Genomic DNA, 19,188 nt, shown 5'->3' with positions numbered 1-19,188 from the left:
TGGTGTTAAAATACCTTTTACCAAACTTCGGTCCAGAAGCAGAACAAATAAAAAAGGAAAACAAACAAACAAAAACCAAACAAAACCAAAACCAAAATACCAAAACACCAAAACAAAATACCCACCAAAGCAATTTTCAGATACTAAAACATGGGGGAATAAAAGGACTTTCCTGGAAATGTTGCTGGCAGCAGTGTCACAGCCATGCTGCTGCACCCAGTGCGGGGGGATACTTTGCCTGGTGCCAGCCTCATGGACATGTCCCTGCCGGCTGTGTTCTACAGAACCTGTGGCGGATGTGCAGAGGCAGCGGCTGTCCTCGCCGGGAGGAGCGGGCTGGGGCTGCCGGGGCACCCACGGCCAGAGCCCGCCGGGGCAGCACAGCAGCGCCGCAGCAGCCTGACCGAGCAGGAGCCCGCACCGGAGCGCAAGGACGGCGCCAGGGCTGCCCACACCCGCCATGCATGTCTCTTGGCCCCCAGTCTTAGTTTTCCCTTCGTTCTGCCAGCTGCCCACGTCAAGGCCCTCCGGGTTAAATTCCACCAGCGTGCTGCCACTATCTCAGGCCCGACAGCGCTCGGAGTAAATTCTTGGACAAACATTGCCCAACCTAGCGGCTCCGGCGCTAGGGAGGGCCCCCAGGGAGGCCCCGCATCGCCCCCGGGCGCTCCCGGCCCCGTCCCGGGGGTGACGCGGGACAGCCTCGGAAGACCCGCCCCGCCTCGGCCCGGCGGGAGGCGCGGCCCGGCCCTGCCCGGCCCGGCCGCCAATGGGCGCGGCGGGGCGGGCACGGCCGCGGCCGGGATAAGAGGGGCGGCAGAGGCCGAGTGTTGCCGGGCAGAGGAGGTAGGAGAGCAGTGGAGACCCTCGAGCGTGGTGAGCGGGGGATGCGGGGCGGGGGTGCGTGGAGAGGGCCAGTCTCGATCGCGTCTTTGTCCTGCAGCGGGGCGGTTCCTGCTGGGAAGGAGCCGCCATTCCAGCCGCTTCCTCGGGAGGCTGCCGACTGCGCGCTCCGCGTCCCGGCCCTACCGCCCGGGCTTGTTTACAGGCGGGGCGGCCAGAGCGGCGTGCTCGGCTCCGGCCCACCGCTGGCGGAGGACGCGCGGGCCGCCTCGGGTCTGGCATCCCCCGCGCTCAGGGCGCCCTGCCTGACCGCTTTTCTCCGTCCTTGGCAGATCGGCCAGCATGAACCCGTTCCTGACCACGCTGTGCCTCTGCTTGGGCGTGGTTCTCGGCGCGCCGAGGCTGGACCCTGAGCTGGACGACCACTGGCAGCTGTGGAAGTCGTGGCACAAGAAGGACTATCATGAGGTGAGCCCCCGGCGAGCTGGGCGAGCGCCGAGCGCACGGAGCTGGGCCCCACCAGCTGAGTCATGTCTGCTTTGTTACAACGCCGGCTGTGGGTAGGGCTTGGGAAGCATAATCCTTCTCTTCCCAGGTTCCTTTCCTGTGTTTGTGTATTGACTCAGCTGCACTCTACTCGTTGTTTGTCTTATGAGGGCGGCAAAAAGATCACCGCTTAACACCGTTCACGTTTCCCATTCGAGTAGTGTGCATTTGCCCGGTATTATGAGCCTTAGAAATCTTGTTGTGCAAGCAAACTTGGTTTGAAATGTCTTCTTGAAATACGCTGGTTTTTTGTCCCCTTAGAGAGAGGAAGGCTGGAGGAGAGTGGTGTGGGAGAAGAATCTGAAAATGATTGAAATCCATAATCTGGATCATGCATTAGGAAAACACAGCTACAAGTTGGGAATGAATCAGTTTGGCGACATGGTATGTGTAGAGACATGTAATGTACAGTTCTTAGCAATGGTGTGTAATAGATACAGCAGTAGATAGTGACTGCATATATTGATTTGTTTTTCAGACAACTGAGGAGTTCAGACAGCTCATGAATGGTTATGTACACAAGAAGTCAGAAAGAAAATACAGAGGATCCCAGTTTCTTGAACCCAACTTCCTGGAAGCACCACGATCAGTAGATTGGCGAGAGAAGGGATATGTAACTCCAGTTAAAGACCAGGTACTATCTGATGGTGAATTTCTAACCAGTTATAGGTCCAGTTTCCTGAATGCTACATCCACTTTCATAGGGGAAAAACACTGTACCTGTTTGATAGTGTCTGGTACAAGCTTACTAAACTGACCACTATTTTGTAACTGTCTGGGTTTGTAACTTATGATTTCACTTTATACTTCAGGGTCAATGTGGCTCTTGCTGGGCTTTCAGCACAACAGGAGCTCTTGAAGGGCAGCACTTCAGAAAAACTGGCAAACTTGTTTCACTGAGTGAACAGAATCTGGTGGACTGCTCTCGCCCTGAGGGGAATCAAGGCTGTAATGGTGGTCTCATGGACCAGGCTTTCCAATACATACAGGATAATGGGGGCATTGATTCAGAGGAATCCTATCCATACACTGCAAAGGTAAGTGGAATAGCTGAACTTATGTTGCAGATGTGATGTCTTCTGTGTGGAAAAAGTTGTGTTGGGAAACTCAAATACCTAGAAAGGAAAATGTCTGTAGAGATCAGTGCATCTGTAATTCCTATTGTGTCTTTGCTAAGAGAACTAGCATGACTGCTAGCCCCAGTAGGAATCACATACTGCACTGGTCCTTGAGGTCAAAATCTTGACAGACCAGTTAGAAAAACTGGAGCAAGTATTCTTGTTCCTCCCCCTTGTTGCTCCCCTTCTATCATGCCTTACCTTGGTTGCCACACCAAACCAAGAACCCAGCCCTTGTCAACAGTGCTACTTAGTGGTAGGACAGTAATTCATCTTCCTATAACTGACCTATTACAGAGTTGCTACCTATAGACCACCTAATTCTTGGTGGCTAGTGTCAATTGGATTTTTAACAACAGTTGTTAATGCCTTGAGTTCTGTTTCTGGACTAAGTGTGCATAAATGGAGATAATGGACAGGCTTTTAAAATCCCTGTAATGTTAAACAAATACAAGAGGATGAAAGACCAGTAGTCAGATGTGGTATCACTTGAGAGCCAGTAGTTTGTGATTTTCACCTTTTAAGAGTTGTGCTCACTATAGAGGATCTTTTCTTTCATCTTGTTTTGTGTTGTCTGGGCAATAGCAATACTGTTTGTTGTGAGCAACATGGTATCTGAGTTCCTGTTCACCTGTGTCCCTGTAATCTCAACTCTTTCATAATCTTGGCTGGCTGTTGTAGAGATCAGTTGATTATAGGAAGTGCCCAATTTGCTGAGTATGGAAAGTAAGCAACTGAGCTATGGTCTGTGTTCATTTAGTTGGGGAAGCAATTTTGGTACTAACCTACAGTGCAGATAAGGCAAGGATGTGCTTGCTTGAATCTGTTTCAGTTTCACATGACCTGACTTCCAAACTAGGCCTCTCCTCTCTCCTGCTGTAAATGTACATGACATCAGCAGTTCAGGCTTCACTTTAAAAAGCAAAGGAAAAGAAAAAAAAACAACCCCCCCCCCACCTAATAAAACCAAAAACAGCACTCTACTAGAAATACCACAAATACCACCAATACCACCCCCAGCTGTTGTATGTAAGGTCATGTAACAGAAATTCCTAGCTTTCAAATCATTCTGTACAGCTTTTTGAACTATGACATGTTAAAATTGTGGATTTTAAGTGCTTGCTCGATGAGCAGTTTCTGGATTGCTTTGTAATTAATGAATACTTGGCTTTCTTCCATTGCCCATTAATGCATTCTGGGCTTCTTTCCTTCCTGTAAAGATACTTGTCCTGCCAACCAAAGAGGGCAGTGTTCCAGAATGTGATGGCCCTCTGCAACTCTCAGCAAGTTGGTGGGGGCTTTTTGGGCCCCACTGTTTTCTGTACTTTTGAGAAGCTCAGAAGCAATTCTGCTGTATTCCCTGTTATCCTTGCAAAGTCACACAATGTATGGTAGTTCTGTGCTCACCTCTGTGTTAAATGGAAACCTGTGTAATAACTACAGCTTTCTCTACTTAGGATGATGAAGACTGTCGCTACAAGGCAGAATACAATGCTGCTAATGACACTGGCTTTGTTGACATCCCTCAAGGACACGAAAGAGCTCTCATGAAAGCAGTTGCAGCTGTGGGTCCAGTGTCTGTTGCTATTGATGCAGGCCATTCTTCATTTCAGTTCTATCAATCAGGTGGGGATTTGTAATTAATTACATTTTTCCACATAACTACTTTTTTTAAATTACTCAGTATTTATTACCCTGCAGTTAAATAGGCAAAAGAAAAGCCAGGTATGATAATTCAGAAGTCATTTTAATTCTAGGTCATGTTTTTTCCCACATGTATTTCTCTTGTATATGTGTCTACTTGTCCCTCAGTTTCAAGGAACTGTGCAATGTTGGAGTTGAAATACACAGAGCTTCTTGTGAGGGGATAAGGGTTTTGTACAGATGATTTTACTCATGAGTGAATACTTTGCAGGTATCTACTATGAACCAGACTGTAGCAGTGAAGACTTGGACCATGGTGTTCTGGTTGTAGGTTATGGCTTTGAGGGGGAAGATGTAGATGGGAAGAAATACTGGATTGTTAAGAACAGGTAAGGTCTGTGTCATGTGTCTGGGGAGAATAAAAGGAAGTTTGGGGGGAGAATAAAAGGAAGTTTGTCACTTGTAAGGGGAGAGGTGGAGACATAACAGTAATTAAAATCTGTATGTGGGAAATCTGGAGATTGTTTTCAGATTGATTTTACCATTTGTCATGCCATACAGTCTCATGCTGCTGGCAGCCTAATAAAGTAAGCCCAAAGCAGCCATCTTATTCTGCTTGTTCAGTTAATTTAAGGGAGCTCAGTGCTGAAACAGCCTGTGAACCTAGTAGATAATAAAGCAGTGGAGCAGAGGGGAGCAGGAAGAAGCCTGCTTGTGGGGGTGTAATGGATTCTTTTATGGAAGCAGAGTGCTGGTCACTTCTGTGAAATAGGGTGATATTTGAACTTCAAAAATGACATTACCTCCTAGGTTGGAGGGAAAATAAATTAATGCCGAAGGGCACATCACATGAGTTTGTCTCATGTTCTCAGCATTACTGGGGCACCACCCTCAAATGCTGTTTGCAGCCTTTGACTTCCCTTAAATTGCCTGGGAGCAGTGTCTGAGCTTCAGGCACCTGTAGTCAAGGTTTGCACATCAATGTGACTACCTCGTGAGAGAATGACTACATTCTTCAGTTCTGTGGACTCAGGATGCCTCCTGGGATGCTTTTAATTGTTGGAAAACACTTAAGTTTTTGGCTGCAGCTATCTTGGATTTTCTCCACAATGTGGGAGGCAGCAGTTTTCAGTTTTAAAGACTTATAGGGAAAGGCAGTAAATAAGTAACTTCTGAATATATAAACAAGCCCTTTGCTTTTGTTTTCAGCTGGGGTGAGAAGTGGGGTGACAAAGGATATATCTACATGGCCAAGGACAGGAAGAACCACTGTGGAATAGCAACAGCTGCTAGTTATCCACTAGTATAATTTGAAGACTGAACATTTCAGTACAAGAGGGGATTTAAACTGAATGACCAAACCCATGTTCGCATGTGGTAGCCTTGTGTCTTTCAAAACTCAACTTGATTTTTAAAACTCTTGAAGTATATTTTACATGTTGGTGACATGCCACTTGTTTAAATTAATGTAAATGTTGGTATGTAAACAGCTTGTAATATTGCTAGCTTTTGACTGCTTAATCCAATAGATTCTTTGTATTTTTCCTTTTTTTTTTAATTGCAATGTGTCCAAAGGTTTACTTTTTAAATAAATACCTAAATTCCACTACATACATATGACTTGACATTTTGGTCTTCTTTTCTACTTGGGACTTTTGTCAAATAGGCATCCTAAATTGTACTTTTAGGTAGAGTCTATATGTGTGTACCTCTCTCTCCATTGGTCACTAAAATGCAGCCCTATCTGGGAATGGCTAGTAGTTGTTACAAAAAAGAATGTAGAATTCATCACACAGATTTATTTAAAATGGGAAGTGGAAAAATATCCCTGGTTCCTAGTGTCTCATAGCAAAGATCTTCAGTCTTGTCATCTTCTGTATGCAGCAGCTGATCTTCACTTAGCTTTTAATTCTGTTAATTTTCTTAATGGTGCCTCAAAAGCAGCACATTTGTGTAGCTTGTGCAGTTATGTCCTTTTGAGCATTATAGCAGGAGCACCCAAAACACACCTGGGCTCTTCAGAGGGCTTGTTTCTAGAGATATGTAGGACACTAGATAATTGTCTTCCCCCTGTACCAGCTTCAGATGGAGAAGGAAAGGGGATAAGGGGGAAGTTTATTTCCCTATGGAAAGTGACATTGGGCTGCTTTGTTACCTGTATACTTGCTGGCTGACTTAACTGAGGTGATTCACACAGAGCCCTATATGTCTTTCTCTCTGCAGGTATCAGTGCAAACATGAGCATTAGCTATTGCATACTACTGTTCAGGTGTGGTTTAGCCAGGTGCCAGTAGCCAGGTTTGGGTACCTCCTGCAGAGGATGGTAAATACCAAAAACAGCAAGGGGAGAAGGCTTGGCTTGGCTTTTGGGTATTGACATCAACTCTTGCTCTTGGGCAAAGGAGGTGTAGTTCTGTAGTATAACTAGCACAAGCACTGAGTTCATGGACCCATATGTTTTTGTGCACAACTTTCAGAAGCTGATAACCATGCACACAAGGGAACACTTAGACCAGAACTTACGGATGGGTAATTTCCTTATTGTTGATAATGTAAGTCTTTAAGTTGCATTTAATAAAGTCTTTTAAAGAGAAAAACAAGGTGAGTTATCCATAATAATAATTGTGAGTTGTTCATGTGCTGCTTGTAGATGAATTCTTTCAACCTGAATTTCCTGACAAGTTTGCTTTGTTGTTTTTTTTTTAAAGGAAGAGCCTCACTCAGCCCAGTGGCTATATAACAAGCCACAGAGCAGAAATACTGGTTAGAACTTAGCTATTAAGTTGACTTGCTAAGCTAGTTATGGAAAGCATCCACACTGCTTGTGGAAGCTATGGAGTAAGTATTATGGAGCTCACCAGGTGGTCCTCTAAGGGCTGATACTCAGAAGGAAATGGCATTGGTCTGTACATTCAGAATGACAGCCAGGAGCAAAAGGCTGGCAGAGAAGTGACTGTATAAGCTCCTTATGCAGAAAATGATTTTCATTCTTGCTGCCAGAACTGGGAATGGACTGACACTTGTCTCTCCTAACATTTTCTAATCCTGGAAGCTGATGTTACTGTGAGCCTGGTAGTGCTTCATGCTTTGTGTTTTCTTTATTGGCTAGAACAGAAGTGAGACCAGTAAAAAGCCTGCTGGGACTTGAACTACTAAAAAAAGGGAGAAAAGGGGCAACAGGGAAAGGTGTTTGGTTGCAAAATCCAGGGTTCAAAAAAATTGCTGGGAAAACAAGGTATTTTTTTATGACCAGATGGGAAATGAAAAGGAAATAACTTTCTAAAGTATCTGCACTTGAATGGGCATGTAGTTCACAAAACAGCCATCAGCCTTTGACTTTTTCAGAAAAAATGTGATAATGCAGTTATTTGTGTGGATTAAAACGTGCTGACTCTTCTGGCTGAACATCCTCCTGAGAGTGAATAATAAGGAAGGGGACAGGGTAAGTCAGGTCATGTAGATAACTCAGTATTTATACAACCTGAAGTAACAGCTTCACCCAGAATTGCCTTACATGACGCCATAAAGACTAAAAATTTTTTATAAGTTGCAGTCAGTTTGTGTAAGTTTTTTTCCCTTAGGAATATAAAGAACACATTTCAAGAACAATATTGAATCTGGTTTTGTGATTCCATTGCAGTGCCCTTATCTTTGGCAAAGCTGTTTTATTTACTTCAGAAATACTATAGTATAGTAGCAAATTATTCCATAGTGGTATATGTTCCAGTGGGGGAAGTGTTGTCTCTGTTCAGCATTCTTCCTTTGGGAAGATACAGCAAATGCACATTATGTGTGGTCATGGAAAGCTCCAGAGTTGCTCCACAGAAAGCTGTGGTAGTTAAAGCTCTTGATTACTAATCAAGTGTTTTCTCTCGAAAGCTTCCACTGCTTATATGTTCCTGATAGCTGAAGCTGCATTTATTAAAAAATGAGTAAGTTTGAAATATTCATATATGCATATGTATTATCAGTAAAAGATATACTAGTTCATGCTTTATTATCAGTAAAAAATCCTATCTATACCTGGTTCGGGTCCTGTCTAAATTACAGCTACTGTTGTTAGTGGGGTCTTACACCTATTGAAATACATGAGCTGGGCACTATTGCATACTAGACTGCAGTTCTGTACAGTGATAAACCTTTGCAGTCCTTGTTTGCTAGCATTTTAATTGTGAAAATACACTTTTTAAATTGGAATTTGGGAAGAAAAAAAAAGTTCTGCATTTGGTTTTCATGTGCTGATGCTTCTTAGACTGTTCTTGTTCTAAAGGTCTCTTAGCAGTTTCTCTTCTCTGCTTGTTGTATTTTATCCCTCACTGAACCTGAGCTTTTAAAGGCATGTATTCTTGAGGCAAAGAAAATTATGAAATTAAATTATTTTGCTTACACATGAAGTTCTTATCATTTAGAGTCTAGTGAGAAATTAATTTTAACTGTCATGTAGGAAACTATTTTCCCTTAAAAGCACTCAATTTTTCATACTATCTGTGCTGAGTAGAACAGAATTTTAGGGGTATTTTTTTAATGTGATTGGTTTTCGGCTTTGCTAAAGTTAAATCAATTTCCAAACATTGACAGCAAAACAAATAATTTTATTATTCTGCTACACACGCCATGCACTAAAGTAATTTTCAAAATGCTTTGAAGAACTATGGTAAAAAAATACTTATAATTTCATGCAGTCAAAAACTTGCAGGAAAGGCAAACATGATTAATTGTATTATTTAAGGTTTTCTATAATGAAAGATACCCTGTTGACCTGCATAACAGCGCTCCAAAAACAATTCTGAGACAACCAGACACACAGGAAAATGAGAATATCCACTTCAAAAAAACCCCAAAATGAGCTTCTGAATATTAGTTATGCAGCATTTGCTCCTTAACCTCCTTGACAAAATAACAAATATGTCATATATGACCTAAGCTTAATGCCAGCTAATCAGTTTTGGCATATTAGAGATTGACAGCAGTTTCTGGCTATTAACCGAAGAATTGAGCACAGCCTGAAGGCTGTCATAACTTAAACCCCATGTTTCTGCTTTCTAGCTCTCTTTGAACTTTACCAAGATATACGACAGACTCAGCATCTATTTTTACTTGTGGTCCATCCAATGCTCTTCAGTCTTTTTGCTGGGAAGTCATAGCATGAAATGCTGACTCAACTAATACACTGTTTTGAAGAAATAATTGTTTAAATCAGTAATGGGGATTTTATTATCTTATGTGCTAATCACAGTTTTATCAAATCATAAGTGAAATTTTGGGTAAGTGCAGGGGCACCTAAAGCAGTTGGAAGAAAGGCTAAAATCAAAAGCAAAATTTCATTCACAATTCATAAAACTGAACTTAAGTGTTAACAAGGCTCTTTTGAAAACAGGGAGCCCAACCAGGAATTTAGTTTGGGGGAGAAGGAGGGTTGGCCACAGGGTGGAGACCTGATCCATGGATTGATTAGTTTAGATAGATTAGGAGTTTCAGAAGAGTCTCAGAAGATGCCACCTTCATTTGTGTTCATAAACACAAGTGGCTGTTTTGGGTTTTTTTAAAGCTCAGTTGTGCAAAGATTTATTGTCCAGTGGCCTTAAGATACGATTTCTGCAACACTTTGTTTCTATCCTGCCTGTTTTCTGCTGAAGAGCTACTGCCAACCTCTGCAGGCAAAGGAGCAAAGCAGTGATGGCCATTTGCAAAATGATTACCGGATTCTTTTTTTACAATGTTTCTTCCTTGTTTTGTTCACTGATGCTTCTCACCACCTCTAGAAGATCCAAAACATACTTCTGAGTGAAACCTGTTAGACTTTCCCAATAAAATGAATGCTGGGAAGCACATTGTAGAAGTAACACTGTATGTTCTCAGGTGTGGTGCTGCAGTGCTGATACCTGGTACCTTCTGCAGTCCAGGTTTGGGAAGAAGTGGTCAGAGATGGAGCGGAGAGTGAGCTATTCCCCTCCCTCCCACCTTAAGAAGGCTGTTCTGGTTAAGGGTGGCTCTAGGTCTGAGAGCTCAGCAAGGAAGAGATTATTTTCCAGCCTTGTGTTGTTCATATGCTTAGTGACACTTTGGACATTCACCTGGAATTAACTTTGTCTTTCAAAGTTCTTTGTCTGTACTATTGTGTGTTCTCTGGAGGTGAGAATGGTTTAGGTGTGCTCCCCTAGGGTGCCACTGAGGGCCTGCTAGTTCCTGCCTCTACTAGGAAAAGCTGTAGTCTCAGAAACTACATGCTACTAAATGCCATGGAAATATTCTAATGTTCTATAGAGTAAGAGCTTTTTTTTTTTTTTAATTATTGATGAAACCTTCCTGCACAGCATGCATGCCATGACATAGAACTGTTTAAAATAAACACTGGGCTACTAGATGGTCAAACTGGCTTAGGGTGTCTGAGAAGTTGATGCTGAAATGGGATGTTGAGAACCCCTTGAGGTTGTAGGATGTCTTGGAACATGCTTGATTTTGCTTAAAACCGAAGGTTAAATGCCATGGCTTCAGAGCTGCCAAGTCAGGTGTTTTTTCCCACAAAGGGTACTTCTAAGCATATCTCTGTAATATATCAGTTTATGCTGCTGGTAACAAGGCACAAAAACACTAGGACTGCCCACAGAACTCTTAAACCAGTTCATTGCTGTGTGTGCAGGTGCCCATTTTTGCTAGATACAGTAAAACAAAAAACCAAAACAAACCAGAAACAAAAACAGCAACAAAAAAACCCAAAAAAACACCAAAACAAAAAACCCCAATAAAGCCCCCAGTCAAACCCGCCAAAAATAAAACCACATAGCACAATCTTTTACCATATTAGCACAACAATGCTAGAATTGTAAATGCAAGTTCTTCTCAATAGCCATCTTAACATTCCTTCTGCTCAGCATGTTTAGCAGTATTGCTTTCCTCAGTCAAGCATGAAGCACAGACTGACAGCTGGGTTTTTTTTTGGAACAGGAAATATATACTGGAAACATCAACTGTGTTGTAAAATTGCATAGGCTTTTGGAGATTTCTCTTGTATCTCTCTCTGTTGGTATAGAAATTCCAATGCCTTGTGCAAAGGTTAAGAATAAATCCTGCTGCCTTTTGTTGCTTGCTAGTCATGGGAAGAATTGGAGAGGACCTGTGTTTTCTGCTTCAGTGCTGTTATGAGCATTTCTGTCACATTTCTCTCACAATGTAATAGAACATTTCAGAAACAAACCTTGTGTACACAGGGTGCCCATCAGGAATACTTTTCAAAAGGTATTTCTGTAGCACTCTTTCCAGACATTTCAACGAACTTTATAGCCCCTTTTTGTAAGTAATTCTGCAAACCAAGAGCAAAAGAAACTCCCTCCACGCTGAATTTTTAATCTAAACTGACACAGCACGGGAAAGTGGGAGAGGAAAAAGGCCAAAAGCAGTGAGGCCGCCTGCCAGAGGGCAGGCAACTGATTAGCAGCTGTGGGTGTGGATTTGCAAGAAGGCTAGCCTCCCCCTTTGGCTTTGTTTTCTGCCAGCATATCTCAAAAAGAGCTAAAAGTAAACATCCACATTCTCAGCGTTGTTCTGCTGAGTTAAAGTTTCAGATCTACATTTGTCTGCATGGCCCTTTCCACTTATCCTCCCTGCTTTTGTTTGAGCAGTCTCCTTTGTCTCTTTCTGTGCCAGAATAATAAATCATGCTGTGTTGTTAAAAGAGGGAGAAAATTGTCCGCGCAGAGACAAAACAGGAAACCTGGCGATCGAAAGGGCAAAGGACAGATGGCGTGTCACCTGGTACGGTGTCTCAGGGCTGTGCTCCTCAGAGCACACGATGACAAGGCCAGTGCGGCAGCAGCTGGGCGTGGAGTGAAGCTGACCTTTTTTTTTTTTCCCCGGCCATGTGCCGAGGGTGCATTGGAGCGTCTGCTGAATCCATGAGATACCGGGAATGGTCATGCCCGGGCCGGGGTTAGGCTGGCCACGCACGTTCAGCATCAGCACAGCTGACCCAGTAATTGAGCAGGCGCATTGTCTCCTTCAGTGTTCCCTTCAAAAGTGATAAAATATTCACTGGGTGATCTGCTCAGCAGCTGACAACAATTCTTAGGCCAAATTCTTGTTTATTATCGTGGGAGTACACAGCTTTCTTGGCCAACACCCTCTGCAAGCTGGCTCACCAAACTGCCTTTACTGAGTGCAGTGGTCAGAACTGCAAAAGCTGCTAGCAGAAAACAGGTTGCTGGGCTCCTGATGAACAAAGTCTTGCAAAGCCACGATGCAAATCATTGCATCGGATGAAAGAAACCTCCCCAGGGCAGATTGCAGTGGAAAATCCTATCTCTATGAAGTATTAAAATTAGTTAATTAATTTTAATACTTCATAGATTAATTAAAATCACTTGAATCAGATCACATGCTTAGTTTGAGGTTTTTGGTTTTGTGTTTTCTCAGACCACATCTTTGTGGTATTTGCAGAAAGCTAGGAACAAAAACCAAGGGTGTTTTTGGTAGTGATACATAGGGTTTGTGAAAGCTGTCTGTGATGACATGAAGCCTGAGTGGTAGGGAATATCTCATCAAAACTTCAGGTGTACTGTACTTTTGGGTAACTGTGTGCAGATCCTCTATCTCAATGTTCATTTACTCTCTGCTATTCCCACTTTTGGGCCCTGGATGTCTCTGGAAAATAGATACTTTTACCTTTGCATTCCCACAGAAGTTATTGACTTTATAATATTTCCTCTTATTAAACCTCTTCTCTTCCATGGGCACCACACCCCCTTTTCTCACAATGAGTCTGTGTGGTATAATCCATGTAAGCTAAAAGCTCTTACTTGTTCTCTGTCTCTAAATAGCTGGCATTTTATAAATGAATAAAACTTGCCTGACTTTTCCAGAAATAGGAGTTGGCTTTATTAAAAAACCAGAAAAACTCCCCATGTGTGTGTGTGTGTTTTTTTGAAAACAAAATAAAATATCAACAAACGTTCAGACACACATTTGATCCTACATTTCAAAGACCATCTGCATTTCAGCTGCCTTGCCTTCTCAGGGGTGGGGAGGTCCTGCTGCAGAGTGTCCAGGGTCAGCTCCTCGGCGTGCTGGGCTGGCAGGGCAGCAGCACAGGCAGCCAGGGTGCTACGGGACTGGTGGGAAGCCTGCCAGCCCCAGCCTGTTCTCTGATCCCCCATCTTATGATTGCAGTCACAAGGCCACCTCTCTGCGGCTGGCTGCTCACGCTAACTCAGTTTCCAGTCAAAGTGATTTGACTGGCACAACTGCTCATTTATTAGAGACTGGTGGTGGACTGGTTTACTTGTGTTATTGGACGCCGCTAGGTTTAGGTATTTTGCCTTTATTTTACTTCTGAAATAGGTGCAAATTTCCCAATAATTGTAAAGAAGAATTAATTTTGGCAACAAGTTTGACAACCAGTGCTTTAACAACAGTCACATGTATATATGTATGTGTGTGTATATATATATATGTGTATGGCACAGTACAAGTAGTATCATTTCTGCATCTTTCTCCAAAACTAATAGGAAGCCAAATGAGCACTGATTTATTCATATATAATTTTATGCTGAGAAGCTATTAAATACTGATACAAAGGCACATATGTGAACTAGTATTTAGCTCATATATGTCTTACTTGGCGTTTCCATGTATTTTTAATTTTGTATCATGCTGATGAGTATCTGAAGAATAATATCAAGTATTGCTGGCTTTTGCATCTGGAGGCAGTCACAACATCTTCATCATGAACACTGCCTGCTTCTCTCAGCAGCCTTGATGGCAGCTTGTGGTGTGTCCCCTTTCACACCATTCCAACCACTAAATAGTCTCTGATTCTTAAAAAAAAAAAAAAAATCTGCCCTACTTTCTCAGCAGCCCTCAGATACCTTGCAAAACCATGATGGGAGGCCATGGAAGGAAGTTGTGGCCTGGTGTTGCAAGGGCTTTGTAGGTGGTGTCCCCTCACCCCACAGATAGTGTAAGAGAGCTCTGCAGAAATGGTCTGAACTAGTCTCACACTGCTGAGGGAAGCTTTAAAACTCACCCTGAGCCTTTGAGAAGGACTTTCTGAGGGGTGTGCTTGCAGGGTTGTACATAGCAGAATACATACAAGTACTTAAGTAGGTTAGGTAGATCAAAGCAGGACTCCAGCAAAGAATATCCACTGTTCACACTGAATAAAGTAGCTGCTTTCTTAATCTGCATTTGAGGTTTGTATGGGTTGTTTATACAGAGCAGATATGGATCTCTTTGTAAGCACCAGCCACCCAGCAGCCCACAAACTAGGAGAATTTTCATTTATGTGTCAGCAGCCCCTAAGCAGCAGTTATTAGTCAGAGCACTAGCCCTTTCAGTATCATGTGCTTTTGGTGCAAACTGAGGAAAAAAACCAAAATGTGGGGAAAATAGCAGCTGGGATTAGATCCAAGCTTTTCTGTGAAACTATACTTCAATGAAGGCAGGTTGGGTGGCAGTAAGGAGGGCACTGAATGACTGACACGTTGCAGTGTGCAGGTGTATACATCCTGCCAGCAGGAAGACAGATCTTAGCCACTAGACTGGGTACACCCACTGCAAAACAAACTTTCAGCATGTCCCTCAGTGGTGGTTTTTAGAGGTCCTGTGGTTACGCTGAGGAATGCCACATCTCTGTTCTTGCCTTATCATCTCTCCTGGCCCCTGTGGACAGGACCAAGTTAACAGTGATCCTTCTGATGTAAAACTAGTATTGTTAGCTTACTTAGACTGGCCTCACATTAAACTTGGCTTTAGGTTTCCAACTTAAAAAATGCAGTGGAATTCCTCGATAAATTAGTGACATCTACATCTCTTTGTGTATCTACATAGAGCTCTGAGAGAGAGAGAATTACTATATATGTATGTGTGTCTAAAAAAAATATTATGTATATGTACTCTGCACATTTTTTTCCACAGGAAAATTGATTTATTAGTTTCCATAATCAGGGTGCACAATTCCATCATGCAGTAAAAAGATTTTATTATTACCTAAACCATCTTTTTTTTTCTGCTTCCTCTTCAGTCCCCAGGATTTAAATGTTGTTTGTGTTCTGCTGCTGATAGCAGAGCTTTGGGAAGCACGGGATGAGGAACAGAATAAACAAGTACACGCTGTACTTGCTGATCCTGGGCAGTTGTCACAGCTTTAAAAAGTGTCAGATAAACACCTGAATGAAGAGTGCTTTGATACCTGAAGCAGCACTGAAATCACATCCTCACCCCTGTGATAGAAATAACTAAGGGTAAATACTCATCCTGAATAATTTTCTGTCTGCTTTTCTTCAGCCTGACTCTTCTTTAGAAATATTAAAACTCATTTGTAAGTTAAAAAATAACTTGGATTTTCTTGGCAGGAGTCTTCTTAACTCCTCTCTATGTCCTAATGTAATTCACAGAATGTTCTTAATAAAGTTTTGTACCAGCACAGTGGGAGGGTGTGGATCAGGGGTGAAAATGAGAAGAGGGTGCAGGAGTTGTTTACATCAAGGAGTAAAAAGAGTTCATATAATGAGACAGGAGAGTTATAAAGGGGGTTAGATAGAAGGGTCTAATACTTAAAGTGACCTAAACCCCAGTTTTCACATCCTTATCATTTAATGTAATCACACATTTCTTTTAATTGCTAATTTTTGCTCTCATTGGTCAATGACTGCTAGTTTCACAGTGGATTTCTGATCTCCTTAGGCAGTGTCAAGAGATCTAGCACCAGAAAACCTAGAGCATGGATGGCTATAGAAGCCTAGAAATGTCAGAATCATTGGGGTAGGAAGGGACCCCTGGAGATCATTCAGTCAAACCCCCTGTCTAAGGCACAGTCAGCTACAGCAAGTTACACAGGAACCTGTTCAAATTGATTTTTAATGTCTTCACAGAGGAGGAGTCCTGGACAACCTGGTCCAGTGCTCTGCCACCCTCAGTGTAAAGAAATTCCTCCTCATGCTGAGGTGGAATTTCCTGTGTTTTAGTTTATGGCCATTGGTCCTTGTCCAGTCACTGGGCAGCACTGAAAAAAGTCTGGCACCATCCTCTTGGCACCCATCTTTGAGATACTTATATGTGTTTATGAGATCCCCTCTCAGTGTTTTCTTCTCCAGACTAAACAGGCTCAGTTCCTGCAGTCTCTCCTCATAAGAAAGATGCTCCAGACACCAAATTATCTTTGTGACCCTCTGCTGGACCCTCTCCAGTAGCTCCTTGTCTCTCTTTTACTTGAGGAGCCCAGAACTGGACACAGCACTCCAGATCCAGCCTCACCAGGGCTGAGTAGAGGCACAACTCCCTCGACCTTCTGGCCGTGCTCTTTCTGATGCACCCCAGGATACCCTTGGCCCTCCTGGCCATAGGGGCACTGTCAGCTCATGGATGGCTTGTGATCCACCAGGAGTCCCAGGTCCTTCTCCACAGAGCTGCTCTGTAGGGACAACCCCTGGCCTGGGCTGGCACTTGGGGCTGTTCCTGCCCAGGTGCAGGACCCAACACCTGCCCTTGTGGAGCTCATTAAGTTTCTCTCTGCCCAGCTCTCCAGCCTAGCAAGGTCCCACAGAATGGCAGCAGAGCCTTCAGGTGGATCACCACTCCCTCACTTTAGTGCCATCAGCAAACTTACTGAGGGTACATTCTATCCCTTCATCTGGGTCATTGATAAACAAGTTGAACAAGACTGGTTCAAGTATTGATCCCTGAGAATGTCACTGGCTGTTGGTGTCCAGGTGGATTCTGTTCTGCTGGTCATGACCCACTGACCTCTGCCCTTCAGCCAGTTCTCCATCCACCTCACCATCCATTCCTCTAACCCACATTTCCTGAGCTTACCTGCCAGGATGTTATGGGAAGCAGTGTCAAAAGCCTTGCTGAAGTCAAGGCAGACAACATCACTGCTCTGCCCTCACTGACCCATCCTGCCATGCCACTGCAGAAGTTTATCAGATTGGTAAAGCATGAGTTCCCCTTGCTGAATCTATGGTGACTACTCCCAATGACCTTATTGTCCTCTATATGCCTGGGCATGACCTCCAGAATGGGCTGTTCCATTCCCTTTTCAGGTATGGAGGTGGGGCTGACAGGGTGTACCTTCCCAGGTCCTCCTTCTTGTCCTTTTGGAGATGGCAGTAATGTTGACTTTGCTCCAGTCATTGGGCACCTTTTCTGCTCTCCATGCTTTTGCACAGGTAATGGAGGTTGGCTTATCAACATCTGCCAGCTTCCTGGGCTCCCATGGGTGCATCCCATCAGAGCTCATGGATTTATGGGTGTTAAGTCTCTCTAGCTGATCTCTAACCCAACCCTCTGTGATCAGGGTGAAGTCTTCCTTTCTCCAGCCTTCCTCTCTTGACTCTGAAGTCTGGGACTCCTCAGGGCTGGCCTCGCCAGTAAAAACTAAGACAAAGAAGGCATTCAGTAATTCTGCCTTCTCTGTGTTTTCCATCACCAGGACACCCACCCGATTCAGCAGTGGCCCCACATTTTCCCAATCTTCCTTTTGCTGCTGATGTACTTGTAGAAGCCCTTTCAGTTGCCCTTACCAGATTCAATGCCAAGGGGGCCTTGGTCTTCCTCATCTCATCCCTGTATGCTCTGATGATGTTCCTATAGTCCTCCCACAGGGCCTGGCTCTTTTTTCACATCCCAGAAATTTCTTTCTAGAAACTCTGTGCTCATCCATGCCAATCTACTGTCCCCTTTGCCTGATTTCCTGCTCATAGGGCTACACTGATCTTGGGCTTGGAGGAAGTGATACTTGAATATTGATCCATTCTCTTGGACCTCCTTATCTTCTAGAGCCTTATCCTATGTGGTTCTTCTAAGTAGGTCTTTGAAGAGGTCCAAGGTGACTCTCAGGAAGGTCATGCAGGATCCTGATTCCCTCCCTAGGACAACAGGCCAATGTGTATGTCTCAAACAGCAATACCCAGATAGTTGTGGAGCTAACCAAGGATTGTTGGTAATAACAACCAGTGATTGTTGGTAACACACACTGTGAGAAAGAACAGGGTGTGGCTGGAGAAGGTGGCCATACAGAATTAGGGCAGTACCTTTCCAGGACAAACATCCTTGCTGTAACTCTTGGAGATAAGGACAACAGAGTGCAAGCACCAGAATGGGACTGAGAAGGGGGCATGCATGGACTATAGCGAGGGACCAAGACCACCCAAGACACCTGAAGCTCTCTGATCCATTTACAGAAAGGTCTGAAAGAACTGACTGTGCATGATGACTAATTTGTATAGAAAATTAGAAAGTTGTATTCATGGCAGGGGAAAAAAAGGTATCCTCACAAAGCCCAGGCACATGTGCACCACCTGTCCCTGGACTTCCCGTCGGCTGGAGCCATGCTGGAAATAGGACTCTCTCTCTGTGTCTCTCTTGCCTCCCCACTCCTCTTTAAATCACCTCTCTCTCTGTGTCTCTCTCTCTCTCTCTCTCCCCCTGCCTCCTGCTCTCTCCCCTTTTGCCCTACCTCTTTATCCAAACCCCGCTGCTGTGTGCGTGTTCTAGGAGATCAGGGACTAACTTCTATCAATTCTCATGCCAAGTGTGGAATTTACTAATAAACTTTTGTAAGCTTCTGCAGACCATCTGACTTTTGTTGCTCTCTTTGACCACAAGCATCTACAAAACTCAGGAGTTCCCTCCCACTTAAGGACAGGACAACACTGTGACTAGTGATGGCAATATAACGTGTAAAGGGGCAAGCTTCAATCTGAATAAGAACCTTTCAAAGTACGAGAAAATTGAGGTATAACAGTGTCTTTGTATCCTCTTCCAGAGGACAATGGATCAACAGAATAGGCATGATTTGGGTGTCACATTCATGGTTTATTATAATTTGTGCTTTGAAAGGTGTGTGTAAATAACACATTCTATTTCCTGTTCTTGTGAGAAATTAAATATCCTGGCAATGCTGCAGCCTTTTCATCTCTATTAATTACCCAAAATTTATATAATTTGCAGCTTAAAAATATTGTTTCAGACAGCATAAGACTTTTGCTCTTCTTAGGGCTGTCAAGATAAAAAGCATCTGCAAGAAAGTCTCTGACAGAAAATC

General features: G+C 43.6%; 1 protein-coding gene across 2 annotated transcripts; it reads left to right on the top strand.

The window, feature by feature from the left end:
* Positions 1 to 733: 733 nt before the first annotated feature.
* On the top strand, positions 734 to 5,766 carry CTSL (cathepsin L). 2 transcript variants are annotated; one of them, XM_066569542.1, is made up of 8 exons: positions 734 to 846; positions 1,176 to 1,311; positions 1,651 to 1,773; positions 1,868 to 2,023; positions 2,202 to 2,426; positions 3,965 to 4,133; positions 4,423 to 4,540; positions 5,361 to 5,766. In XM_066569542.1, the coding sequence occupies exons 2-8, from the start codon at positions 1,186 to 1,188 to the stop codon at positions 5,458 to 5,460; spliced, it is 1,017 nt and encodes a 338-aa protein (XP_066425639.1). In that variant the 5' UTR covers positions 734 to 846; positions 1,176 to 1,185; the 3' UTR covers positions 5,461 to 5,766. The 2 variants fall into 2 exon arrangements, with proteins under 2 accessions (XP_066425639.1, XP_066425638.1); XM_066569541.1 differs by having other exon boundaries at positions 760 to 876.
* The last annotated feature ends 13,422 nt before the right edge of the window (positions 5,767 to 19,188 follow it).

The sequence above is a fragment of the Molothrus aeneus genome, chromosome Z (assembly GCF_037042795.1).
Source record: "Molothrus aeneus isolate 106 chromosome Z, BPBGC_Maene_1.0, whole genome shotgun sequence".
Classification (NCBI taxonomy): domain Eukaryota; kingdom Metazoa; phylum Chordata; class Aves; order Passeriformes; family Icteridae; genus Molothrus; species Molothrus aeneus.
This window is presented reverse-complemented; position numbering and strand designations above follow the sequence as displayed.

Excerpts from the sequence above, each read along its gene's own strand:
- CTSL (XM_066569542.1), top strand. The coding sequence starts at position 1,186 with ATGAACCCGTTCCTGACCACGCTGTGCCTCTGCTTGGGCGTGGTTCTC. Across the intron at positions 1,312-1,650 it reads ACAAGAAGGACTATCATGAG|AGAGAGGAAGGCTGGAGGAG; the intron begins GTGAGCCCCCGG and ends TTGTCCCCTTAG. Across the intron at positions 2,024-2,201 it reads TAACTCCAGTTAAAGACCAG|GGTCAATGTGGCTCTTGCTG; the intron begins GTACTATCTGAT and ends TTTATACTTCAG.